The sequence below is a fragment of the Phyllobates terribilis genome, unplaced genomic scaffold (genome assembly GCF_046119375.1).
Source record: "Phyllobates terribilis strain yellow unplaced genomic scaffold, ASM4611937v1 Scaffold_51__1_contigs__length_9155689, whole genome shotgun sequence".
Taxonomy (NCBI): Eukaryota; Metazoa; Chordata; class Amphibia; order Anura; family Dendrobatidae; genus Phyllobates; species Phyllobates terribilis.
Window position 1 is genome coordinate 1,361,953 of NW_027362811.1, and position 22,952 is coordinate 1,384,904.

General features: G+C 45.8%; 1 protein-coding gene across 1 annotated transcript; it reads right to left on the reverse strand.

Moving 5' to 3' along the window:
* Positions 1-13,059: 13,059 nt before the first annotated feature.
* On the reverse strand, positions 13,060-15,220 carry LOC141191723 (dynein axonemal heavy chain 12-like). Its single transcript, XM_073661661.1, has 3 exons — positions 14,885-15,220; positions 14,473-14,593; positions 13,060-13,337 (listed from the first exon to the last, which is right to left on the reverse strand). The coding sequence occupies exons 1-3, from the start codon at positions 15,023-15,025 to the stop codon at positions 13,306-13,308; spliced, it is 294 nt and encodes a 97-aa protein (XP_073517762.1). The 5' UTR covers positions 15,026-15,220; the 3' UTR covers positions 13,060-13,305.
* Between the last annotated feature and the right edge of the window lie 7,732 nt (positions 15,221-22,952).

Genomic DNA, 22,952 nt, shown 5'->3' on the forward strand with positions numbered 1-22,952 from the left:
CTCCACTAATCAGCTGTTTGCAGCTTCGGCCGAGGTCAGATGTAAACAGTGTTGAGGAGCTGAAAAATCACTGATCTGTTCACTCTGTAGTGGCCGCTCCCTGGTGCTGCAGATCAGCTCCTATTACATGAATATTAGCTGATCTGCAGGACCCACAGTACAGTGAATGGAGCTGTGATGTTCAATCTTCACACTATTTACACTTGAGCGCTGCAATCAGCTGATGGGTAGAGCCGGTGCCGCTTGTCGGAGCCCCACCGATCTGATATTGATAACCCATCCCCAGGATAAATCATCATTATTATACTACTCATACATGAAGAAAGCGAGGTGGCACACCGATTTAATAAAATCTTCTTTTATTCCATTTCCATTAAAAATACAGGGAAGCGGCGCCTTTTGCGGACGACGGCCGTTTCGCGTGTCTATCACGCTTCTACGGGTCGAGGCATATGGTCATGGGGGTGTGCAGGGGTTAAAATACTCCCGACCCCACCCCCTGCACCAAACAGCCATACAAAATGTTACAACAAAAAATACATTAAAAACAACCACCCAGGAGGTATGAGTCATCGCCACTGTGAGGTCATAATGCTGACCAATCACAGAGCAGCCACACCCAGTTTTTCCACCAATCAGAGCAGCCATACCCAGATTTTCCACCAATCAGAGATCAGCAGTGGGTATAAATAGCCGCTGCCGCCTGCCCGGCTTAGCCTTGCACTGGTTGGGTCTCTCTTTTTTCCCTCTCTTGGTATCTCCCGGTATCTCTCCCTTCCCTCTCTCTTCTCTCCCTCCCCTCTCTCTTCTCTCTCTCTCTTTGACCCAATGGCCCTCTTAAGGGCTACCCCAAATGTGTAAAAGATAGAACCAATATTTGTGTTGTTTGTCCGTTTTATGGATGGAGCGAGACATGATGTCCCAGATGTGTCCCGGATTCAGGTCTGGGGAACGGGCGGGCCAGTCCATAGCTTCAATGCCTTCATCTTGCAGGAACTGCTGACACACTCCAGCCACATGAGGTCTGGCATTGTCCGGCATTAGGAGGAACCCAGGGCCAACCGCACCAGCATATGGTCTCACAAGGGGTCTGAGGATCTCATCTCGGTACCTAATGGCAGTCAGGCTACCTCTGCCGAGCACAAGGAGGGCTGTGCGGCCATCCAAAGAAATGCCACAGAACACCAGGATTGGCAAAGTCGCCACTGGCGCCCTGTGCTCTTCACAGATGAAAGCAGGTTCACACTGAGCACATGTAACAGACGTGACAGAGTCTGGAGACGCCGTGGAGAGCGATCTGCTGCCTGCAACATCCCTCAGCATGACCGGTTTGGTAGTGGGTCAGTAATGGTGTGGGGTGGCATTTGTTTGGAGGGCCGCACAGTTCCCTTTATTTTTTGAGCAGTGCATATACATATATAAAATGTTCCTCCCCCACCATGTGACATACTGCATACCTCATAGGGACAGCAGTCAGGAAGCACCAGTAGTACCAGCAGCTCCCACAGTACAATGCAAATGTAGCATTCTCAGCGTGTACTGACCAATGCTGTCCACCAGGTGGCATCAGCAGGAAATTACAGGGATGAGACAAGCACTGCATGACAGCCCCGCCCCAATCTGCCCTATACCAGACACGCCCCCTACCAACGCCCCACCCCCGCTGCCATGACAACCGAATTGTTTAATGGCAGAATGAGACCTTATATGAGCAAAGAAATAGCGGCCGGAGAGCGGGGTCCGCACAGGTGAGCGCCCCCATAACACAGTGTATGTACTGCACGTCAGCTCTATGGCAGACTGTCACCTGTGCTGGATCCAGTACGTGTTACACTTATATCTGTACAGAGACACAGAGGACGCAGCTATATATTTGTGTGTGTGTATATATACAGTATATATATATGTGTGTGTATATACAGTATATATATATATATATGTGTGTGTCTATATACAATATATATATGTGTGTGTCTATATACAGTATATACTGTATATGTGTGTGTGTATATACAGTATATATATATGTGTGTGTCTATATACAGTATATATGTGTGTGTGTCTATATACAGTATATATATATATGTGTGTGTGTGTATATATACACAATATATATATGTGTTGTGTATATATACAATATATATATATATATATATGTGTGTGTGTGTATATATATATATATATATATATATGTGTGTATATATATACAGTATATATATGTGTGTGTATATACAGTACAGAAAAAAGTTTGGACACACCTTCTCATTTAAAGATTTTTCTGGATTTTCATGACTTTGAAAATTGTACATTCACACTGAAAGCATCAAAACTATGAATTAACACATGTGGAATTATATACTTAACAAAAAAGTGTGAAACAACTGAAAATATGTCTTATATTCTAGGTTCTTCAGAGTAGCCACCTTTTGGTTTGATGACTGCTTTGCACACTCTTGGCATTCTCTTGATGAGCTTCAAGAGGTAGTCACCGGAAATGGTCTTCCAACAATCTTGAAGGAGTTCCCAGAGATGCTTAGCACTTGTTGGCCCTTTTGCCTTCACTCTGTGGTCCAGCTCACGCCAAACCATCTCGATTGAGTTCAGGTCTGGTGACTGTGGAGGCCAGGTCAACTGGTGTAGCACCCCATCACTCTCTTTCTTGGTCAAATAGCCCTTACAAAGCCTGGAGGTGTGTGTGGGGTCATTGTCCTGTTGAAAAATAAATGATGGTCCAACTAAACGCAAACCAGATGGAATAGCATGCCGCTGCAAGATGCTGTGGTAGCCATGCTGGTTCAGTATGCCTTCCATTTTGAATAAATCCACAACAGTGTCAGCAGCAAAGCACCCCCACACCATCACACCTCCTCCTCCATGCTTCACGGTGGGAACCAGGCATGTAGAGTCCATCCGTTCACCTTTTCTGCGTCGCACAAAGACACGGTGGTTGGAACCAAAGATCTAAAATTTGGACTCATCAGACCAAAGCACAGATTTCCACTGGTCTAGTGTCCATTCCTTGTGTTCTTTAGCCCAAACAAGTCTCTTCTTCTTGTTGCCTGTCCTTAGCAGTGGTTTCCTAGCAGCTATTTTACCATGAAGGCCTGCTGCACAAAGTCTCCTCTTAACAGTTGTTGTAGAGATGTGTCTGCTGCTAGAACTCTGTGTGGCATTGACCTGGTCTCTAATCTGAGCTGCTGTTAACCTGCGATTTCTGAGGCTGGTGACTCGGATAAACTTATCCTCAGAAGCAGAGGTGACTCTTGGTCTTCCTTTACTGGGGCGGTCCTCATGTGACCCAGTTACTTTGTAGCGCTTCATGCAACTGTACTTGGAGACACTTTCAAAGTTTTCCCAATTTTTCGGACTGACTGACATTCATTTCTTAAAGTAATGATGGCCACTCGTTTTTCTTTACTTAGCTGCTTTTTTCTTGCCATAATACAAATTCTAACAGTCTATTCAGTAGGACTATCAGCTGTGTATTCACCTGACTTCTGCACAACACAACTGATGGTCCCAACCCCATTTATAAGGCAAGAAATCCCACTTATTAAACCTGACAGGGCACATCTGTGAAGTGAAAACCATTTCCGGTGACTACCTCTTGGCTACTTTGAAGAACCTAGACTATAAGACATATTTTCAGTTGTTTCACACTTTTTTGTTAAGTATATAATTCCACATGTGTTAATTCATAGTTTTGATGCTTTCAGTGTGAATGTACAATTTTCATAGTCATGAAAATACAGAAAAATCTTTAAATGAGAAGGTGTGTCCAAACTTTTGGTCTGTACTATATAATCAAAAGATGTCAGCAGAACATCGGATGGAGTCAGTTTATTATCTGCAATGGAGCAGCTTAACATTGTATGTACCTTTGACATTGCTATGTAGTCCAAACCATCAGAGCAGTTAAAGACCACACACTGCACGGCCAGCGCCTTGGCCAAATCTTTGGTGGTCTCAGTTTTTCCTGTGCCGGCCGGACCTTCTGGAGCTCCACCAAGATTTAGATAAAAAGCACCGATCTACCAATGAAACATGAAAGAACTGGTATGAAATATCAATAATAATTGCTAATAAGTTTCATGCATCATACAAAAGTCAAAAACATTTCTGAGCATAACCCATCACATCATAGCAGAGTCCGCTAGCATCGGTCAGTGAGCGGAGTGATGACCAGGCGTGGGGAGCTGCCCAGGTACTCATAGGCGGACTTCACATTGCAGTTGATGATTCGCACTCTCGCATTCTCATTCTCCCAGTAATAGCGGAGTTGGGCAAGCCACCGGAAGTCTGTTCATGAGAAACTCCTGAGGAATGTAGGAAAAGATAGTCAACCTCTAAGACACTGCAGAATCACAAGGGAGAGTTTCTAAAGGGAAGGCAAATGCACATACATTATAGGACAAAACTCCTAGTCACCGAATTCTGCTTTTTTCATTTAGTCCCATTGCCCACGGTGTATAACATCCGAACTCTCAGCCCCCAGTTTATAAAATCCGGCCTCTCGCCTCCCCCGGTGTATAACATCCACCCCTCGCCCCTAGTTTAGTATAACATCTCTCCCCTCGCCCCCCCGCCAGTGTATAAAATCCATCCCCTCAACCCCACTGTATAACATCCAACCCCAAGCGCTCCATTGCATAACATCTGGCCCCCAGGGTATAACATCCGGCCCCCAGCCCCGGTGTATAACATCTGCCCCCTCGCTCCCTCCCCCTGGTGTATAAGATCCGGCCTCTCGCCCCCCCGGTGTATAATATCCGTCCCCTCGCCCCCCCCCGCCAGTGTATAAAATCCATCCCCTCAACCCCACTGTATAACATCCAACCCCAAGCCCTCCTTTGCATAACATCTGGCCCCCAGGGTATAACATCCGGCCCCCAGCCCCGGTGTATAACATCTGTCCCCTCGCTCCCTCCCCCTGGTGTATAACATCCGGCCTCTCGCCCCCCCGGTGTATAATATCCGTCCCCTCGCCCCCCCCCGCCAGTGTATAAAATCCATCCCCTCAACCCCACTGTATAACATCCAACCCCAAGCCCTTCTTTGCATAATATCCGGCCCCCAGCCCCGGTGTATAACATCTGTCCCCTCGCTCCCTCCCCCTTGTGTATAACATCTGGTCTCTCGCCCCCCCGGTGTATAATATCCGTCCCCTCGCCCCGGTGTATAATATCCGTCCCCCCGCCCCTGGTGTATAATATCCGTCCCCTCGCCCCTGGTGTATAATATCCGTCCCCTCACCCCTGGTGTATAATATCCGTCCCCTCGCACCTGGTGTATAATATCTGTCCCCTCACCCCTGGTGTATAATATCCGTCCCCTCGCCCCTGGTGTATAATATCCGTCCCCTCACCCCTGGTGTATAATATCCGTCCCCTCACCCCTGGTGTATAATATCCGTCCCCTCACCCCGGTGTATAATATCCGTCCCCTCACCCCTGGTGTATAATATCCGTCCCCTCGCCCCTGGTGTATAATATCCGTCCCCACGCCCCCCGGTATATAATATCCGTCCCCTCGCCCCTGGTGTATAATATCCGTCCCCTCACCCCTGGTGTATAATATCCGTCCCCTCGCACCTGGTGTATAATATCTGTCCCCTCGCCCCTGGTGTATAATATCCGTCCCCTCACCCCTGGTGTATAATATCCGTCCCCTCACCCCTGGTGTATAATATCCGTCCCCTCGCACCTGGTGTATAATATCCGTCCCCTCGCCCCTGGTGTATAATATCCGTCCCCTCACCCCTGGTGTATAATATCCGTCCCCTCGCACCTGGTGTATAATATCTGTCCCCTCGCCCCTGGTGTATAATATCCGTCCCCTCACCCCTGGTGTATAATATCCGTCCCCTCGCACCTGGTGTATAATATCTGTCCCCTCAACCCTGGTGTATAATATCCGTCCCCTCGCACCTGGTGTATAATATCCGTCCCCTCGCCCCTGGTGAATAATATCCGTCCCCTCGCACCTGGTGTATAATATCTGTCCCCTCACCCCTGGTGTATAATATCCGTCCCCTCGCCCCGGTGTATAATATCCGTCCCCTCGCCCCGGTGTATAATATCCGTCCCCTCGCCCCTGGTGTATAATATCCGTCCCCTCGCCCCTGGTGTATAATATCCGTCCCCTCGCCCCTGGTGAATAATATCCGTCCCCCCGCCCCTGGTGTATAATATCCGTCCCCTTGCCCCTGGTGTATAATATCCGTCCCCTCGCCCCTGGTGAATAATATCCGTCCCCTCGCACCTGGTGTATAATATCTGTCCCCTCACCCCTGGTGTATAATATCCGTCCCCTCGCACCTGGTGTATAATATCCGTCCCCTCGCCCCTGGTGTATAATATCCGTCCCCACGCCCCCCGGTGTATAATATCCGTCCCCTCACCCCGGTATATAATATCCGTCCCCTTGCTCCTCAGTGTATAACATCCAGCCCTCGGACAGTATAACATCTAGCCCCTCGTACCCCTAGGGTATAACATCTGGCCCCTCGGCCTTGTATAACATTAAGACTCTCGCCCCCCACCAGTGTATAACATCAATCCCCACGCCCCCCGGTGTATAACATCCGCCCTCCCATGCGGTGTGCTGTTATTAACATATGACAGAATGGCTGGTGGTGCAGAGCTCTCTGATACCAGCGCGGTCCTGTAATAGGAGCCACCGGGGTAACAAGTCTGGATATTACATTTCTTCCCTCCTAAATCTTCCCCCATCACATGTGAGTGATATTATTAAGGAGTGGAAGGAACTGCAGCAACTCAGGAGACCCCAGAACATTACAGAGCGGGGTCACTGAGTGCTGAGGAGCAGAGGGCAGAACGCTCTCCTGACTCCATAACTGCAGAGTCCAGATCTACTTTGGTAACAACATCACCACAAACACTGCGCCCCCGCCTGGAGCTTTATGGCCGAGCGGCTGCATGCAGCCTTACATCACCAAGCACGATGCCGAGCGTCGGATGGAGTGGTGTGAAGCCGCCACCACAGGACTCTGGAGGAGACCTGTTCTGTGCAGTGACGGATCACACTTCTCTATCTGGCATCTGATGGACGAGTCTGGATTTGGTGAATGCCAGGAGAACGTTACCCTATTAACTGCATTGTGCCCGCTGGGCAGTTTGGTGGTGGAGGTATGGCCTTGTTTTTAGGGGGTGGTCTAGGCCCCTTAGTTCCAGTGAAAAGATATCTTAATGCTTCAGCACAAGACATTTTAAACAATTGTAGCTTCCAACCCTAAGGGAATAGAAGAGCAGAACTGTTTCCCACACGTTCTCAACCTCAACCCCACTAAACACCTTTAGGATGATTAATTAGAACAAATACTGGAGAATGGCAGCATAAATATGTCACCGCCACATAGGGAAGAACAATGTCAGGCACACATCAATTACATTGCCATATGTCTGCTCAGGCTTAGAATGGCTGACCACTCGGAGAATGACATAATACCTACAAAGAAACCGAACAAAAGGTCATTAAAGGAATTGGCATAAAACCCCTTTATTAGTCCATCCATGGTTATAGAACGACACTGCACAGAGGAGGGCGCACACACCATTGATAGAAAATATTACAAACCGCACCTAGGCCATCCAAACCACTGACTATAAAGAAGATCAATTGTGGCAATGAGTCATATACAGGGGATGCCGACACCTACAGATGCCAAAACATTCCTATATAGGGACCACCATCTCAATATGCAGAAATGACTACTGCCCCATAGACGTCATTGTAAGTACACCCCAAGATTGCTTTACTGTGACAAGATCAATTGTGTCCTATGAAAACTCAAAGAAAAGAGGGGGGAACATAACATAGATATGGAAAGAACATGGGAATATGGTGAAATGTATGAAGGTGCTCGGCATACTGAGCTGTGATATCTGTAGAGGGACGGACTCCATATTAACATCCTGGATATGGATTAGAATAGGAGGCTATAAAAGCCCCTGTAGGTGTAATGTGGAGGGGGCACAATACCTTTCTCCATGTAGTGTATAATAAATAGAACATGGTATTGGAAAGTTTGCTGCCAGCCATGATGTTTGCACAAACCTGTTTCGATCATTTCCCTGACCACGTCACGAGCGTGCCCCTCTATGGTGACGAGAGCCCCCAATGTGCTGCGAGTCTGCTGGGACAATTTGCCTCCTCGCAAATTGCTCCAAATACCCAGATGTACCTCTATAAAACCCTGCTACAAACAGCATGGAAAACTCAATGCAGATGGATTAATTTTATGCTGGTATTATGGGAAATCCCATACAATGTCTTCCCTTATTGGTAGATATGACGAGAGTAGAGATGAGCGAATGGATTTGCAGGACTCTGGTCCAACAGTCCGGTCAGTATTCCACGGCCGCAGGACCGGAGCCCCGTGAATCGGCATCTCCGGCTCCTCTTTTGATGTCGATGTCATAGTTGTGGTGTGAGGCACAAATGACATCACGCCTGGCCGGCTAATCAAAAGAGGAGCCAGGGATGCCGGCATGATAGAGGCGGTTAGCAAGGCTCCCATCCAACAGCCACAGACTACTAACCTGCTCTCTTAGACCAAGGTCCTGCAAATTTAGTTGCGCATCTCTAGACAAGATGCATGAATCAATGCAAAATCCCAACAATACTATGGAGCCTTTTGGGTACCTTCAAGATATTGAGCCGCTGTACAACTGCAACCCCCAGGAGAAGACTCCTGGGCAAGAACACTACATGGGCTCTTTGCAGTCTAATAACGTACTGTGAAATAAGCTGCTTGCATCTTTGGATGTGAATGTGGGTCCCCTTACCTCTGTTGCACCAATGGTATATCCCCCCCTGGAAACTCCTATAAGCTGCGTCTCTGGGTATGACAGTCTATTAGCAGGAGAACTCATGAAGTCTGTCTATGAATGTATATATATGTATTTCTCCCAGAAAATTATTACAATTACACGTTTTGTTGTTCACATGTTTATTTCATTTGTGTATATTGGAACAACACAAAAAGAAGATATTAGTCAACAATTTTGGTTCTCAAGTCCTCAGACAGTTCTCTTCTCCTCTTTCTGTTCTCCCTGCTTAGTGTGGCACGTAACAACGCAAAGACTGAGTCAACTTTTCCCCTTTGTATCAGGTTTCAGGTGTGATTTTCATATTGCCTGCACCTTTTACTTGCCACAGGTGACTTTGAACGAGCATCACATGCTTGAAACAAAATTGTTTACCCACAATTTTGGAAAGATGCCAACAATTTTGTCCGACCCATTTATGGGGTTTTGTGTGAAATTATATCCAATTTGCCTTTTTTTGTGTTGTTCCAATACATACAAAGTAAATAAACATGTGTATAACAGAAAATACACATGCAATTTTTTATGGAAAAATACTTCATTTTCTGGAACAACTTCAAGGGTGCCAACACTTCCGGCCATGACTGTTTATAGTGAAGCAACCTTGATCAGTAAAGGAGCTTATGCCGTACCTCCGGGCCACTGTCGATAGCTTCATGCACTTCACTTGTCCAGAACATGAGACACACAGAGCACGACCTGTCCTGGCCATTCCCTCACCCAGTCTTTTCTTGCAGTCGCAGGGTATGCCTTTTAAAAAAGAAAGTTAAATTACGTTGACAGAAGCATTTAAGAGAGGGACAACCTTACTAGTATTATCTAGCAAATTCATTTCTACCGATTGCAGGTAGAAGATCTGCTACCTGGCTCTATTGCAAGAGATACATCATCCACAAATCATTCACTGCCGCCAAATAATCTAATACAAATATAAAAGAACTAGATGGTGGCCCGATTCTAATGCATCGGGTATTCTAGAATAGGTATGCGGCCGACCGGGTGCAATCAGCAGAGCTGTGTTTAAATTTGGCGCCAAAATCGCTGATTGGTCGCGTTCGGCAACCGCGACCAATCAGCAAAGCGGTGTTTAAATTTGGCGGCAATATCGATGATTGGTCGCGGGCGGCGGAGAGCGTGTTTAAATTTGGCACCAAAATCGCTGATTAGTCGCGACCAATCAGCCGAGCGGTGTTTAAATTTGGCGCCAATACTGCTGACTGGTCATGGCCGCCGACCGCGACCAATCAGCAGAGCGATGCAGAGCGGGGTTTAAATTCGGCGCCAAAATCACAGATTGGTCGCCGGCCGCGACCAAACAGCAGAGCATTCTTTAAATTTGGCGCCAAAATCGCTGATTGGTCGAGGCCGGCGACAGCGAACAATCAGCAGAGCATTCTTTAAATTTGGCGCCAAAATCGCTGATTGGTCGCGGATGGCGGCCGCGACCAATCAGCAGAGTGGCGTTTAAATTTGGCGCCAATCTCGCTGATTGGTCGCGGCTGGCGGCCGCGACCAATCAGCAGTGCGGTGTTTAAATTTGGCACCAAAATCGCTGATTAGTCGCGGCTGGCGGCTCCGACCAATCAGCAGAGCAGGGTTTAAATTTGGCACCAATAATGCTGATGGGTCTTTGCCGGCGACCGCGACCAATCAGCACAGCGGGGTTTACATTTGGCCCCAATGCTGCTGATTGGTCTCGGCCGGCGACCGTGACCAATCAGCAGAGCGTTGTTTAAATTTGGCACCAAAAACGCAGATTGGTCGTGGCCGGTGGTTGCGACCAATCAGCAGAGTGAGGTTTAAATTTGGCGCCAATACTGCTGACTGGTCACGGCCGACAACCGCGACCAATCAGCAGAGCGTTGTTTAAATTTTGCGCCAATACTGCTGATTGATCTCGGCCAGCGACCGCGATCAATCAGCAGAGCGTTGCTTAAATTTGGCGCCAATCTCGTTGATTGGACGCGTCCGGCGTCCGCGTCCAATCAGCACAGCAGTGTTTAAATGTGGCGGCAAGATCGGTGAATGGTCGCGGCCGCTATTTAAATGTGGCGCCCAAATCGGTGATTGGTTGCGGGCAGCGGACGCGACCAATCAGCAGAGCGGTGTTTAACTTTAGCGCCAAGATCACTGATTGGTCGGGTGTGGAGAGCGCGACCAATCAGCGAATCGTATTGGTGAGGAGCGGGGAGCGGAATCGTAATAGAGAGGACAGGGGAGCGCCCCTGCCTGTGCGGCTACTTCCGCTGCGAGAACCCGGGACATGAGCGGGCGCTCGGAGCAGAAGTATCCCGACCCGCAGCGCCGCTCCCCGGTCCTCCCTTCACACCCTAGCCGCTGATGTCCCCACAGTATCCGCAGGGTGTTACAAAGGTCCGGACATTTGTGTTCAAAATCGCTGATTGGTCGCCAATTTTAAATATCGGCCGCGACCAATCACCGATCTTGGCTTCACATTTAAACACCGCTGTGCTGATTGGTCGCCGACGCTGGGCGTGACCAATCACCGATTTTGGCGCCACATTTAAATTTAAATAGCGGCCGCGACCAATTGGATGTCAGCGCCGCTCCCCGGTCCTCCCTTCACACCCTAGCCGCATGGATGTCAGCGCCGCTGCCTGTGCGGATAGTTCCGCTGCAAGAACCCGGGACATGAGCGGGCGCTCGCAGCAGAAGTATCCGGACTCGCAGCGCCGCTCCCCGGTCCTCCCTTCACACCCTAGCCACTGATGTCCCCACAGTATCCGCATGGTGTTACAAAGGTCAGGACATCTGTGTTAAAAATCGCTGATTGGTCGCTGGCGCTGGCCGCGACCAATCACCGATCTTGGCGGCAAATTCAAACACCGCTGTGCTGATTGGTCGCCGACGCTGTGCGCGACCAATCACCAATTTTGGCGGCACATTTAAATAGCGTCCGCGACCAATCAGTACAACGGTGTTTAAATGTTGAGCCAAGATCGGTGATTGGTCGCGGCCGATATTTAAATTTGGCGCCTAAATCGGTGATTGGTCGGCGGCAGCGTCAGCGACCAATCAGCGATTTTTAACACAAATGTCCGGACCTTTGTAACACCATGCGGATACTGTGGGGACATCAGCGGCTAGGGTGTGAAGGGAGGACCGGGGAGCGGCGCTGCGGGTCGGGATACTTCTGCTGCGAGCGCCCGCTCATGTCCCGGGTTCTCGGAGCGGAAGTATCCGCACAGGCAGCGGCGCTGACATCCATGCGGCTAGGGTGTGAAGGGAGGACCGGGGAGCGGCGCTGACATCCATGCGGCTAGGGTGTGAAGGGAGGACCGGGGAGTGGCGCTGACATCCAATTGGTCACGGACGCTATTTAAAAGTGCCGCACAAATCGGTGATTGGTCGCTGTCTTGGCCCGCGACCAATGACTGATCTTGGCGCCAAAGTTAAACACTATTGTGCTGATTGGTCGCGGACGCTGACCGCGACCAATCACCGATTTGGGCGCCAAATTGAAATATCGGCCGCGACCAATCACCGATTTTGGCGCCAAATTTAAATATCGGCCGCGACCAATCACCACAGCGGTGTTTAAATGTGGAGCCAAGATCGGTGATTGGTCGCGGGCAGCGTCGGCGACCAATCAGCACAGCGGTGTTTAAGTTTTGCGCTAAGATCAGTGATTGGTCGGGTCCGAAGACCGCGATCAATCATCGAATCGTCTTGGTGAGGACCGGGGAGCGGCGCTGCCTGTGCGGCTACTTCCGCTGCGAGAACCCGGGACATAGCGGGCGCTCACAGCAGAAGTATCCCGACCCGCAGCGCCGCTCCCCGGTCCTCCCTTCCGCATGGAGGTCAGCGACGCCGGCGGTCCTTCCGCTGCTACCGGCCGGGAGATGAGCGCCTCGCGGCGCTCATCTTCCGGCTGCATCTCCATCCCGCAGATGGGTCCGTCGGTCGGGTTCCTTCTGCTGTTGCCGGCCGGGAGATGAGCGCCTTGCGCCGGTCATCTCCCGGCTGCATCGCCGCTCAGCTCCGTCCCGCAGATGAGCCGCTAACGGCCGCCATCTTTTTTTAGAAATCCCCCGGCGCTGATTGGCCGCTGCCGGACCAATGAGCGACGCGGGATTTCCTGGACAGACAGACACACAGACAGACAGACAGACGGGATAAGACGATTATATATATAGACTAGATTAGTTCCAATTAATGCTTTTGGTCTGTAGGTAGATCCGTACCATTCGTGACCGAGCAATAACATCATGCACGCTCCTTAACATGACATCTTCCCCTTGGATGAGCCACTTCTCCACGGCCCCCCGAGCCTCGGAGGTGGAGATGGTCTGGATGAGCTCTACGCGTTCCCCCTCGGTGCTGTACATGGCTTTGATGTCCAAGTTAGGAAGGATCTCCAGCTTTGCGATGCCTTCAAAGCCCTTCTTTAGATGTGGTTGGACCCGCAGAGGATCTTTAGTCTCAGAGAGAATTTCTAGCATTTCGTCGTTGGACAGGAAGAAAAAGCTAAAGCGAAAATGCACAATATGATAAAGATGTCATTAAAGTATTGGGTCAGGCGCCATTTGTATTAGTGTCTATGTGAGAAAATAGAAAAGCAAAGCTTTAAAGTAAAGATTCAGTCCCCATACACATTGGATTAAAATAGTTTAAACCTGACGATTGCAGCAGGACCGGCCTACCCACTGATGTGTATGGGGGTCTCCTGACTCTCCCCCGATAGAGGATGTCAGGGCCAGAAGGATCGGGCAGATGGGATTTCAATACCCGGTCTTTTGGTTCTCAGGGGAGATAACTCGCTGCCGGAGGTGTCCAGTACCGACTTTCTCCTCTCTCCCCATTAAAACCACATGACTGTTCAGCAGAATAGGTGGGAGTCAGGAGAAATAGCCAAATAACCATTCAGACCACGGGTATCTCATATGTCATGCGTATGGTTAGCTTAAAGGGGCTATCCAGCTTTGGGAACTTTTTTTTATTTAACTGAAATGTGTATTCCCATCTCCAGGATTCTACCCCAATATGTAGTATGCGTAATAATAATAATATTAGCAAATACCTCCAATTAGAAGTTTAGTATAGTTCTTCTGATTTGTTTTGTCGCTTACCCCATGTGCAGGGCATTGCAGTAGCTTAGGTTACGACCACTAGCAAATAACTGTCACTATATGAGTGGTCGTAACCATGGATACCGAAGCTACTGCAATGCCTTGCACATGGGGAAAGCGACATAGTGAATCAGAAGAACTATACTACACTTCTAATTGGAGGTATTTGCTAATATTATTATTATTACTACGCCTACTACATATTGGGATAGGATCTTGGAGATGGGAATACCCATTTAATTGCGAGTATTTGCGACAATTCAGTTTCATTAAAAATGTTGCACCGTTAGGCTTTTTGTTTCCTGCACATTCAGCTTTGATGTGATCTGTGGTCATAAATCGGCTAAGAGGAGCTGAAAAAAGACCGATTAAAAATAAGTCCAATAGCCAGTGCAACACAGAGCCAATAGAAGGCAAACAGTGCAAAATTATTAATGAAATCCAATTACAAAAATGATTTCAATGCGTTTAAATAAGAAAAAAAAATATTTAAGGAATATATACAATCATTGCAACAAGTGAAAGGACTATACCGTGGGAAAAAAGCCTCTTCTTCTCCAGATAGGCATTCAGCCCTTTCATGATTTTATCCAGAAGCACATTGCTGTCCTGAAGTTTCTCCAGAAGTCCGGTCAGAGAAGTGGCGCTTAAAACCTAAAACAAAGTAGATAGCCCATAAGTAAGATTCCATTATATAGTTATAGAGACTGAAAAAAGGTCACATTCATTGACTATTGTGCCAATAGTTTATATTAAAAGAAAAATTAGAACCTATTTGGATAGAAAATAGAAGATGCGGGAGGCTGGAGTCCAGGCAGTGCGGAGCCCCATAACCCGGGATCCTTGTGATGGAAGCATCAGGACACGGACTCTTGGAAAACATCAATCCTGGATGCAAGATGACCGTGCTTTCTTGTATCAGTCCACCATGAAGCATCCATTTACCTTCGGGTCTTTAACGCAATGTTTCATGATCTCTCTCCAGTTTCTGTCCACAGTCTGGAATAAGCGTCCTTCTTCAGGCATTTGCTGCATGATGTCCTCAGAAGAGAAGATTAAAGCCACTGGGTCGGCACCTTCAGCCATTCATCAATGGTTTCCTGGATCCTTATCAGTCGTTCCTCCCATTGCTTAAAGGAGGAGAGCAAAAAGTTAATTACACATAAAATGAAAAGGATAGAAAAAAAATGCTATCATTTTAGAAGATAAATTATCAATGGATATGAATTCTGAATTGTTGGACATTTGTAGGGAAAGTTTGGCGAGACTCCTTGATACCATCCCCTTTACATGTAAGCTGGAGCCGCATGTAACTTTAGCCTCGGAGATCCTAATGAAACCTTAGCTTCTGCTAATAAGCAAGTGAAGATTTTAAGCTGAGTGACAACATTTACTGTGGGTGGGAAATCCTTAATCACTTCAGGACCGGATAATTTTTTGTTTTGCATTTTTTCCTTCCCTTCTTCAAAAAGCCATACATTTTTTAATTTTTCCATTGATATAGCTGCAAGAGGCTATGTAATGTGCTGTAGCTTAACCCCTTCCCAACATATGACATACTGTTAAGCCATATGCCATGTTCCTGCAGATGTGCAAAATTTGGACCTGGGCCCCCACCAGCATGTTGGTCAGATGTATGGGCCCTTGTAGCATTCTAGATCCGATAATGATGCGCGTGTTCGTCCCTGCCTTGGATGTTTCCCATTGTAGCCCCATCCTATAATAATGTCTCTCATTCTAGGCCCCTTCCTGGTATAATGTTCCCCATCCTGCGCCCCTTCCTGTTATAATATCCCCGATCCTGGGCCTCTTCCTGTTATAATATCCACCTTCTGTGTATAATACCCCCCATCCTGAGCCCCTTTCAGCAATAACGTCCCAATCCTGGGCTCCTTCCTGGTATAATGTCCTTGGTCCTGGGCCTCTTACTGTAATAATGTCCCCCATCCTGGCCCCTTCCTGTAACAATGTCCCCAATCCTGGTACAATGTCCCCCATCCTATAACAATGTCCTCCATCCTGGTATCCTGTCCCCCATCCTAGGCCCCATTCTGGTATAATGACCTCCATCCTTGTGCCCTTCCTGGTGTAATGTCCTTCATCCTGGCCCATGTCATGGTATAATGACCCCCATTCTGGTATAATGCTCCCTATCCTGGGCCCTTTCCTTGTATAATGTTCCCCATCCTGGGCCCCTTCTTTATATAATGCTGACCAACGCAAGAAGCCTGACCAATAAGACGGATGAGCCGCGGGCGCTTATATCGGAGGAGAGGTATGACATCGTAGGTATAACAGAGACTTGGCTAGACGATAGCTACGACTGGGCGGTAAATTTAACAGATTATAGTTTATTTAGAAGGGACCGGAAACAGGGGAAGGGCGGAGGAGTCTGCTTATATGTAAAGTCACGTCTAAAGCCCAGACTAAGGGAAGATATAGGAGAGGGAGAAGAGGGGGTCGAGTCCATGTGGGTAGAGATAGAGGGGGCAAAAAATAATAATAAAATATTACTGGGGGTCTGCTATAAGCCACCCAATATAACAGAGGAGAATGAGAATCTGCTATTAGGACAAATAGACAAAGTAGCAAAACATAATGAGGTGATTGTAATGGGGGATTTCAACTACCCGGATATTGACTGGGAAACAGAAACCTGTAGATCTCAGAAAGGAAAAAGGTTCTTGACAAATATCAAGGATAATTATCTCTCCCAACTAGTGCAGGAACCAACGAGAGGGAAGGCAGTGTTGGACTTAATATTGACTAATAGGCCTGATAGAATAACTGAGGTACAGATAGGGGGGCACCTAGGTAATAGCGATCATAATATTATCAATTTCAAAATGCCCTTCAGTAGGGTTATCAATAAGGGAACAACAAAAACATTAAACTTTAGGAGGGCGAAGTTTGATCAGCTGAAAGAAAGCCTTCAACTTATTGACTGGGACAAAGTTCTTAATCAAGGAAATACGAATAGTAAATGGGAAACCTTCAAAAGAATTCTGAATACTCAGTGCGAGTGGTATATACCGTATGGGAATAAAAGGGCCAGAAATAAGAGGAAACCAATATGGTTGAATAAGAACGTAAAAGGGGCGTTAAATAGCAAAAAAGAGGCATTCAAGAGATTAAAACAGGAAAACAGTAAGGAGGCACTAATGTGTTACAAGGAAAAAACGAGAACCTGTAAAAAACAAATAAAAATAGCGAAGGAGGAAACAGAGAGACGTATTGCTAGGGAAAGTAGATCAAATCCCAAACTGTTCTTTACGTATATAAATAGTAAAAGGATTAAATCGAATAATATTGGACCGATAAAAAGTGATGAAGGCAAAATCATAGAGAAAGATGAGGATAAAGCTAATCTATTAAATAAATTTTTTTCGTCAACTTTCACAAAGGAAAAAGAACTAACAGGCGAAATGAGAAGTGACAAACTTAATCCTCCACTAAGTATGACAAATCTAACCCAAGCTGGGGTACAGAAACGCCTCAGTAACATTAAAATAAACAAATCACCAGGACCTGATGGCATACACCCACGGGTACTAAGGGAACTAAGTAATGTGATAGACAGACCGTTATATCTTATATTTAAGGACTCTGTTGAGACTGGGTCTGTACCACTTGATTGGCGACAGGCGAATGTAGTGCCAATATTCAAAAAGGGAGCAAAAAGTGACGCCGGAAACTATCGGCCGGTGAGTCTGACGTCCGTTGTGGGCAAAATTTTTGAAGGCTTCATTAAAGAGGCAATTATGGAGCATCTTGACGCTAATAATCTATTAACCCCGAACCAACATGGATTCATGAGGAATCGCTCCTGCCAAACAAACCTGATTGACTTCTACGAGGAGGTTAGCTCTCGAGTAGATCAGGGGGAACCAGTGGATGTCGTGTATCTCGACTTCTCAAAAGCGCTCGATAGCGTGCCACATAATAGGTTGGTATACAAAATGAGAATGATGGGGCTGGGGGAAAATGTCTGCAAGTGGGTAGCTAACTGGCTAAAGGATAGAAGGCAGAGGGTGGTTATAAATGGAATATACTCAGATTGGGTAAGCGTCACTAGTGGGGTACCACAGGGGTCTGTACTAGGCCCAATGTTATTTAATATCTTTATTAACGACATAGTCAACGGGATAAATAGTAAAATATCAATATTTGCAGATGACACAAAGTTATGTAAAACAATTAATACAAAAGAGGATAGTGAAGACCTTCAGAGGGATTTGGATAAGCTGGGTAGGTGGAGCATTAAATGGCAAATGAGGTTTAACGAGGAGGAATGTAAGGTCATACATATGGGAAGGAAAAATGGAAGTCACCAGTACTCACTGAATGGGAAATCATTGGGGAATTCAGAGATGGGGAAGGACTTGGGCATCTTGATTGATAGCAAACTAAATTGGAGTGCCCAAAGTCAGGCCGCTGCTGTAAGGGCAAACAGGGTAATGGGATGTATCAGAAGAGGTATAGCTGCAAAGGATGAGAACATTGTTCTTCCACTGTACAAAGCACTGGTCAGACCACACTTGGAATACTGTGCTCAGTTATGGGCCCCAATATATAGAAAGGATATAAATGAGCTTGAAAGGGTACAAAGGAGGGCAACAAAATTAATAAAGGGAATGGAGGGACTGCAATACCCAGAGAGGTTGGCAAAACTAGGACTATTCAGCCTGGAAAAGAGAAGGTTGAGGGGGGACATAATAAATGTGTACAAATATGTTAGGGGACAGTATAGAGACCTTGCCCGGGATTTGTTCAAAAGGAGGGATATTACGGTAACAAGAGGGCACTCACTAAGACTGGAAGAGAAAAGGTTTCAGCACCAGCATAGGAAGGGGTTCTTTACGGTAAGAGCAGTGAGAATATGGAATTCACTGAGTGAGGAGACGGTAATGTTGGATTCACTACACCAGTTCAAGCGGGGACTGGATGCTTTTCTAGATACCAGGCAGATTTCAGCATATACTTAAAAATAAAATAAAATAGTAAGTTGATACAGGGATTTATTCTGACTGCTGGTTTCAGAGTCAGGAGGGAATTTTTCCTCAGGTGAAGATTGGCCAAATCATTTGGGGTTTTTGCCCTCCTCTGGATCAACTTTAGCAATTACAGAACTTACAGGTCGAACTTGATGGACGCAAGTCTTTATTCGGCTTTACAAACTATGTACTATGTATAATGCTCCCCATCCTGGGCCCCTTCCTTGTCTAATTCTCCCCACCCTGAGCCCCTTCCTTGTCTAATGCTCCCCATCCTTGGCCCTTTCCTGGTATAATGTTCTGTCGTTCTTTTCTAATACATTAAATAAACAAAAATAAATGATTCTTCTTACCTTCCTGCGCTCCCACGACATGCGGCGTCTTCTTCTGTAGCTGATTTCAGTGTGCCGGCAAGGGCAGCGCATGACGTCACTTCCATGCGTCGCTCGTGACTGGCACGCCGACATCAGCTACTGGCCTTTGATTGGCTGGCGGCATGCATTGCAGCTCAGGGACCCGGCATGTCCCTGCGCAGCAATATACTTCAGCCGAATGTGCGTCCTCAGACTGTGGAAGTGCCATAAATATATGAGATGGGAATACCACTCTGCCACTGTGCGTTCCTTTATGCACTTTACCCTCCTTTTTGGCACTCTTTGTGGTAAGAGACTACCTTAAAAAATGTTTTATGTGACATGTATCTGATTATTTGTGGGCAGGAGCATTATTTAGATGGATACCTGATGCATATGGCAAGTGTAAATCCAATGACTATGGAATACTTATGGATTACTTTTTGATATATTATTACACTCATTGGATTGTCTTGATATACTAACCTTATGCTATATTATCTATATTGCTCATGTCCCACTGTGACCATATGCGTGACCATATATGTATACTTTGTAACATATCTTGCTACATTGGTAATCTAATTAGTGTCTTTATACTATCCGTATTATGTCATTTCTCTTTTTACTATGTACGTTTTTTAACTTGATGGAATAAAAATTTATATTTTTTACGCCAATTAACTCTTTCTTCTCCTATGTACCCATGTGTTTCATGAGTTGGCTCAGTTTGGCAAATCTGGGATATATTTCCCCCCGGATATGCCAACTTTACCCCTATAGGGTCTATTTAGTTGTATCACTCTGAGTCTATGTCTGATCCAGAGATACAATAATGAACATGAATCCTTATATATCACGGATCTTGCAGCCACCTTTACCTGCTTGGACATAAGTGTTACATAGTTACATAGTTACATAGTTTAAAAGGCCGAAAAAAGACAAGCGTCCATCCAGTTCAGCCTATTTCTTGTGCACTGCAGCTATTCCGCAGCGTTGATCCAGGGGAAGGCAAAAAAAAACCATGCGGTATAGGCCAATTTACATCATTGAGGAAAAATTCACTTCCCGACTCCAATCTGGCAGTCAGATTAAATCCCTGGATTAATTAACTATCACTAAGCATAAGATGTAATTTTATTGTTCTCAAGAAAGGCGTCCAGTCCTCTCTTGAACTCATTAAGTGAGTTGGACATCACCACTTCCTCTCCCAGAGAATTCCAGAGTCTCACAGCTCTGACCGTAAAGAATCCCCTTCTATGCTGGTGCAGGATCCTCCTTTCCTCCAGACGCATAGTGTGCCCCCTCGTCTTTGTCACCATCCTTGGTATAAACAGGTCATGGGAGAGATCTCTGTACAGCCCCCTGATGTATTTATACATGTTTATGAGGTCTCCCCTAAGCCTTCTCTTTTCCAACGTAAATAGGCCTAATTTGGACAACCTCTCTGGGTATTCTAGTCCCTCCATTCCCTTTATTACCTTAGTCGCCCTCCTTTGTACCCTCTCTAGCTCCAATATGTCTTTCCTGAGTACCGGAGCCCAGAACTGTGCACAATATTCTAAGTGCGGCCTTACCAGCGCTTTATACAGAGGAAGAACAATGTTCTCATCATATACCCCTATTCCTCTTCTGATGCATGCCATGACTCTATTTGCCTTCGCAGCTGCTGCCTGACACTGGGCACTCCAATTTAATTTGCTGTTAACCAAGACGCCCAGGTCCTTCTCCATGTCAGATTTCCCCAACGGTTTCCCATTTAATATGTATGGGTGACTGCTGTTTTTCTTTCCCATGTGCATGACCTTACATTTATCGGCATTGAACCCCATTTGCCATTTTTTGGCCCAACTCCCCAATTTATCTAAATCCTCCTGTAGCTGTGCCCTATCCTCATCTATATTAACTACGTTACAAAGTTTAGTATCATCTGCAAATATTGCTATTTTACTATGCAACCCTTCCACTAGATCATTAATAAGTATATTAAATAATATAGGGCCCAAGACAGACCCTTGAGGCACCCCGCTAGTCGAGACGCAGTTATAAAAGGAATCCAATTTGTCCGCATTAATCAACTGCAGGGCATCTTGATTGGCAAATAGATTGATCACTTTGGGGTACCAAGTGTTCAGCAACTTTTCTTCTGTCTTGGCACAAGCCAAGGATACGCTGTTCCTCAGGGATTCACATTCTACAGGACCCCTGGACCCGACAAAGAATAAAGCACTTTATCATATTAAACCTGACAGGGCACACCTGTGAGGTGAAGACCATTTCCGGTGACTACCTCTAGAAGCTCATCAAGAGAACGCCAAGAGTGTGCAAAGCAGTCATCAAAGCAAAAGGGGGCTACTCTGAAGAACCTAGAATATAAGACATATTTTCAGTTGTTTCACACTTTTTTGTTAAGTATATAATTCCACATGTGTTAATTCATAGTTTTGATGCCTTCAGTGTGAATGTACAATTTTCATAGTCATGAAAATACAGAAAAATCTTTAAATGAGAAGGTGTGTCCAAACTTTTGGTCTGTACTGTATATATCCACCCATATACAGTATACATATATATACACACATATACAGTATACATATATACACATATACAGTATACATATATACACACCCATATACAGTATACATATATATACACACATATACAGTATACATATATACACACATATACAGTATACATATATACACCCATATACAGTATACATATATACACACATATACCAGTATACATATATATACACCCATATACAGTATACATATATACACACATATACAGTATACATATATACACACATATACAGTATGCATATATACACCCATATACAGTATACATATATACACCCATATACAGTATACATATATACACCCATATACAGTATACATATATATACACACTTATACAGTATACATATATACACACCCAGTATACAGTATATATATATACACACCCATATACTGTATATATATATATATATATATATATATACACACCCATATACAGTATACATATATACACACATATACAGTATACATATATACACACATATACAGTATACATATATACACATATATACACACATATACACACACATACCAGTATACATATATATATACACACGCCCATATACAGTATACAGTGCTGGCCAAAAGTATTGGCACCCCTGCAATTCTGTCAGATAATGCTCAATTTCTTCCTGAAAATGATTGCAATCATAAATTCTTTGGTATTATTCTCTTCATTTAATTTGTCTTCAATGAAAAAAACACAAAAAGAATTGTCCTAAAGCCAAATTGGATATAATTCCACACCAAACCTAAAAAAGGGGGTGGACAAAAGTATTGGCACCCTTTGAAAAATCATGTGATGCTTCTCTAATTCGTGTAATTAACAGCACATGTAACTTACCTGTGGCACCTAACAGGTGTTGGCAATAGCTAAATCACACTTGCAGCCAGTTAACATGGATTAAAGTTGACTCAGCCTCTGTCCTGTATCCTTGTGTGTACCACATTGAGCATGGAGAAAAGAAAGAAGACCAAAGAACTGTCTGAGGACTTGAGAAACCAAATTGTGAGGAAGCATGAGCAATCTCAAGGCTACAAGTCCATCTCCAAAGACCTGAATGTTCCTGTGTCTTCCGTGCGCAGT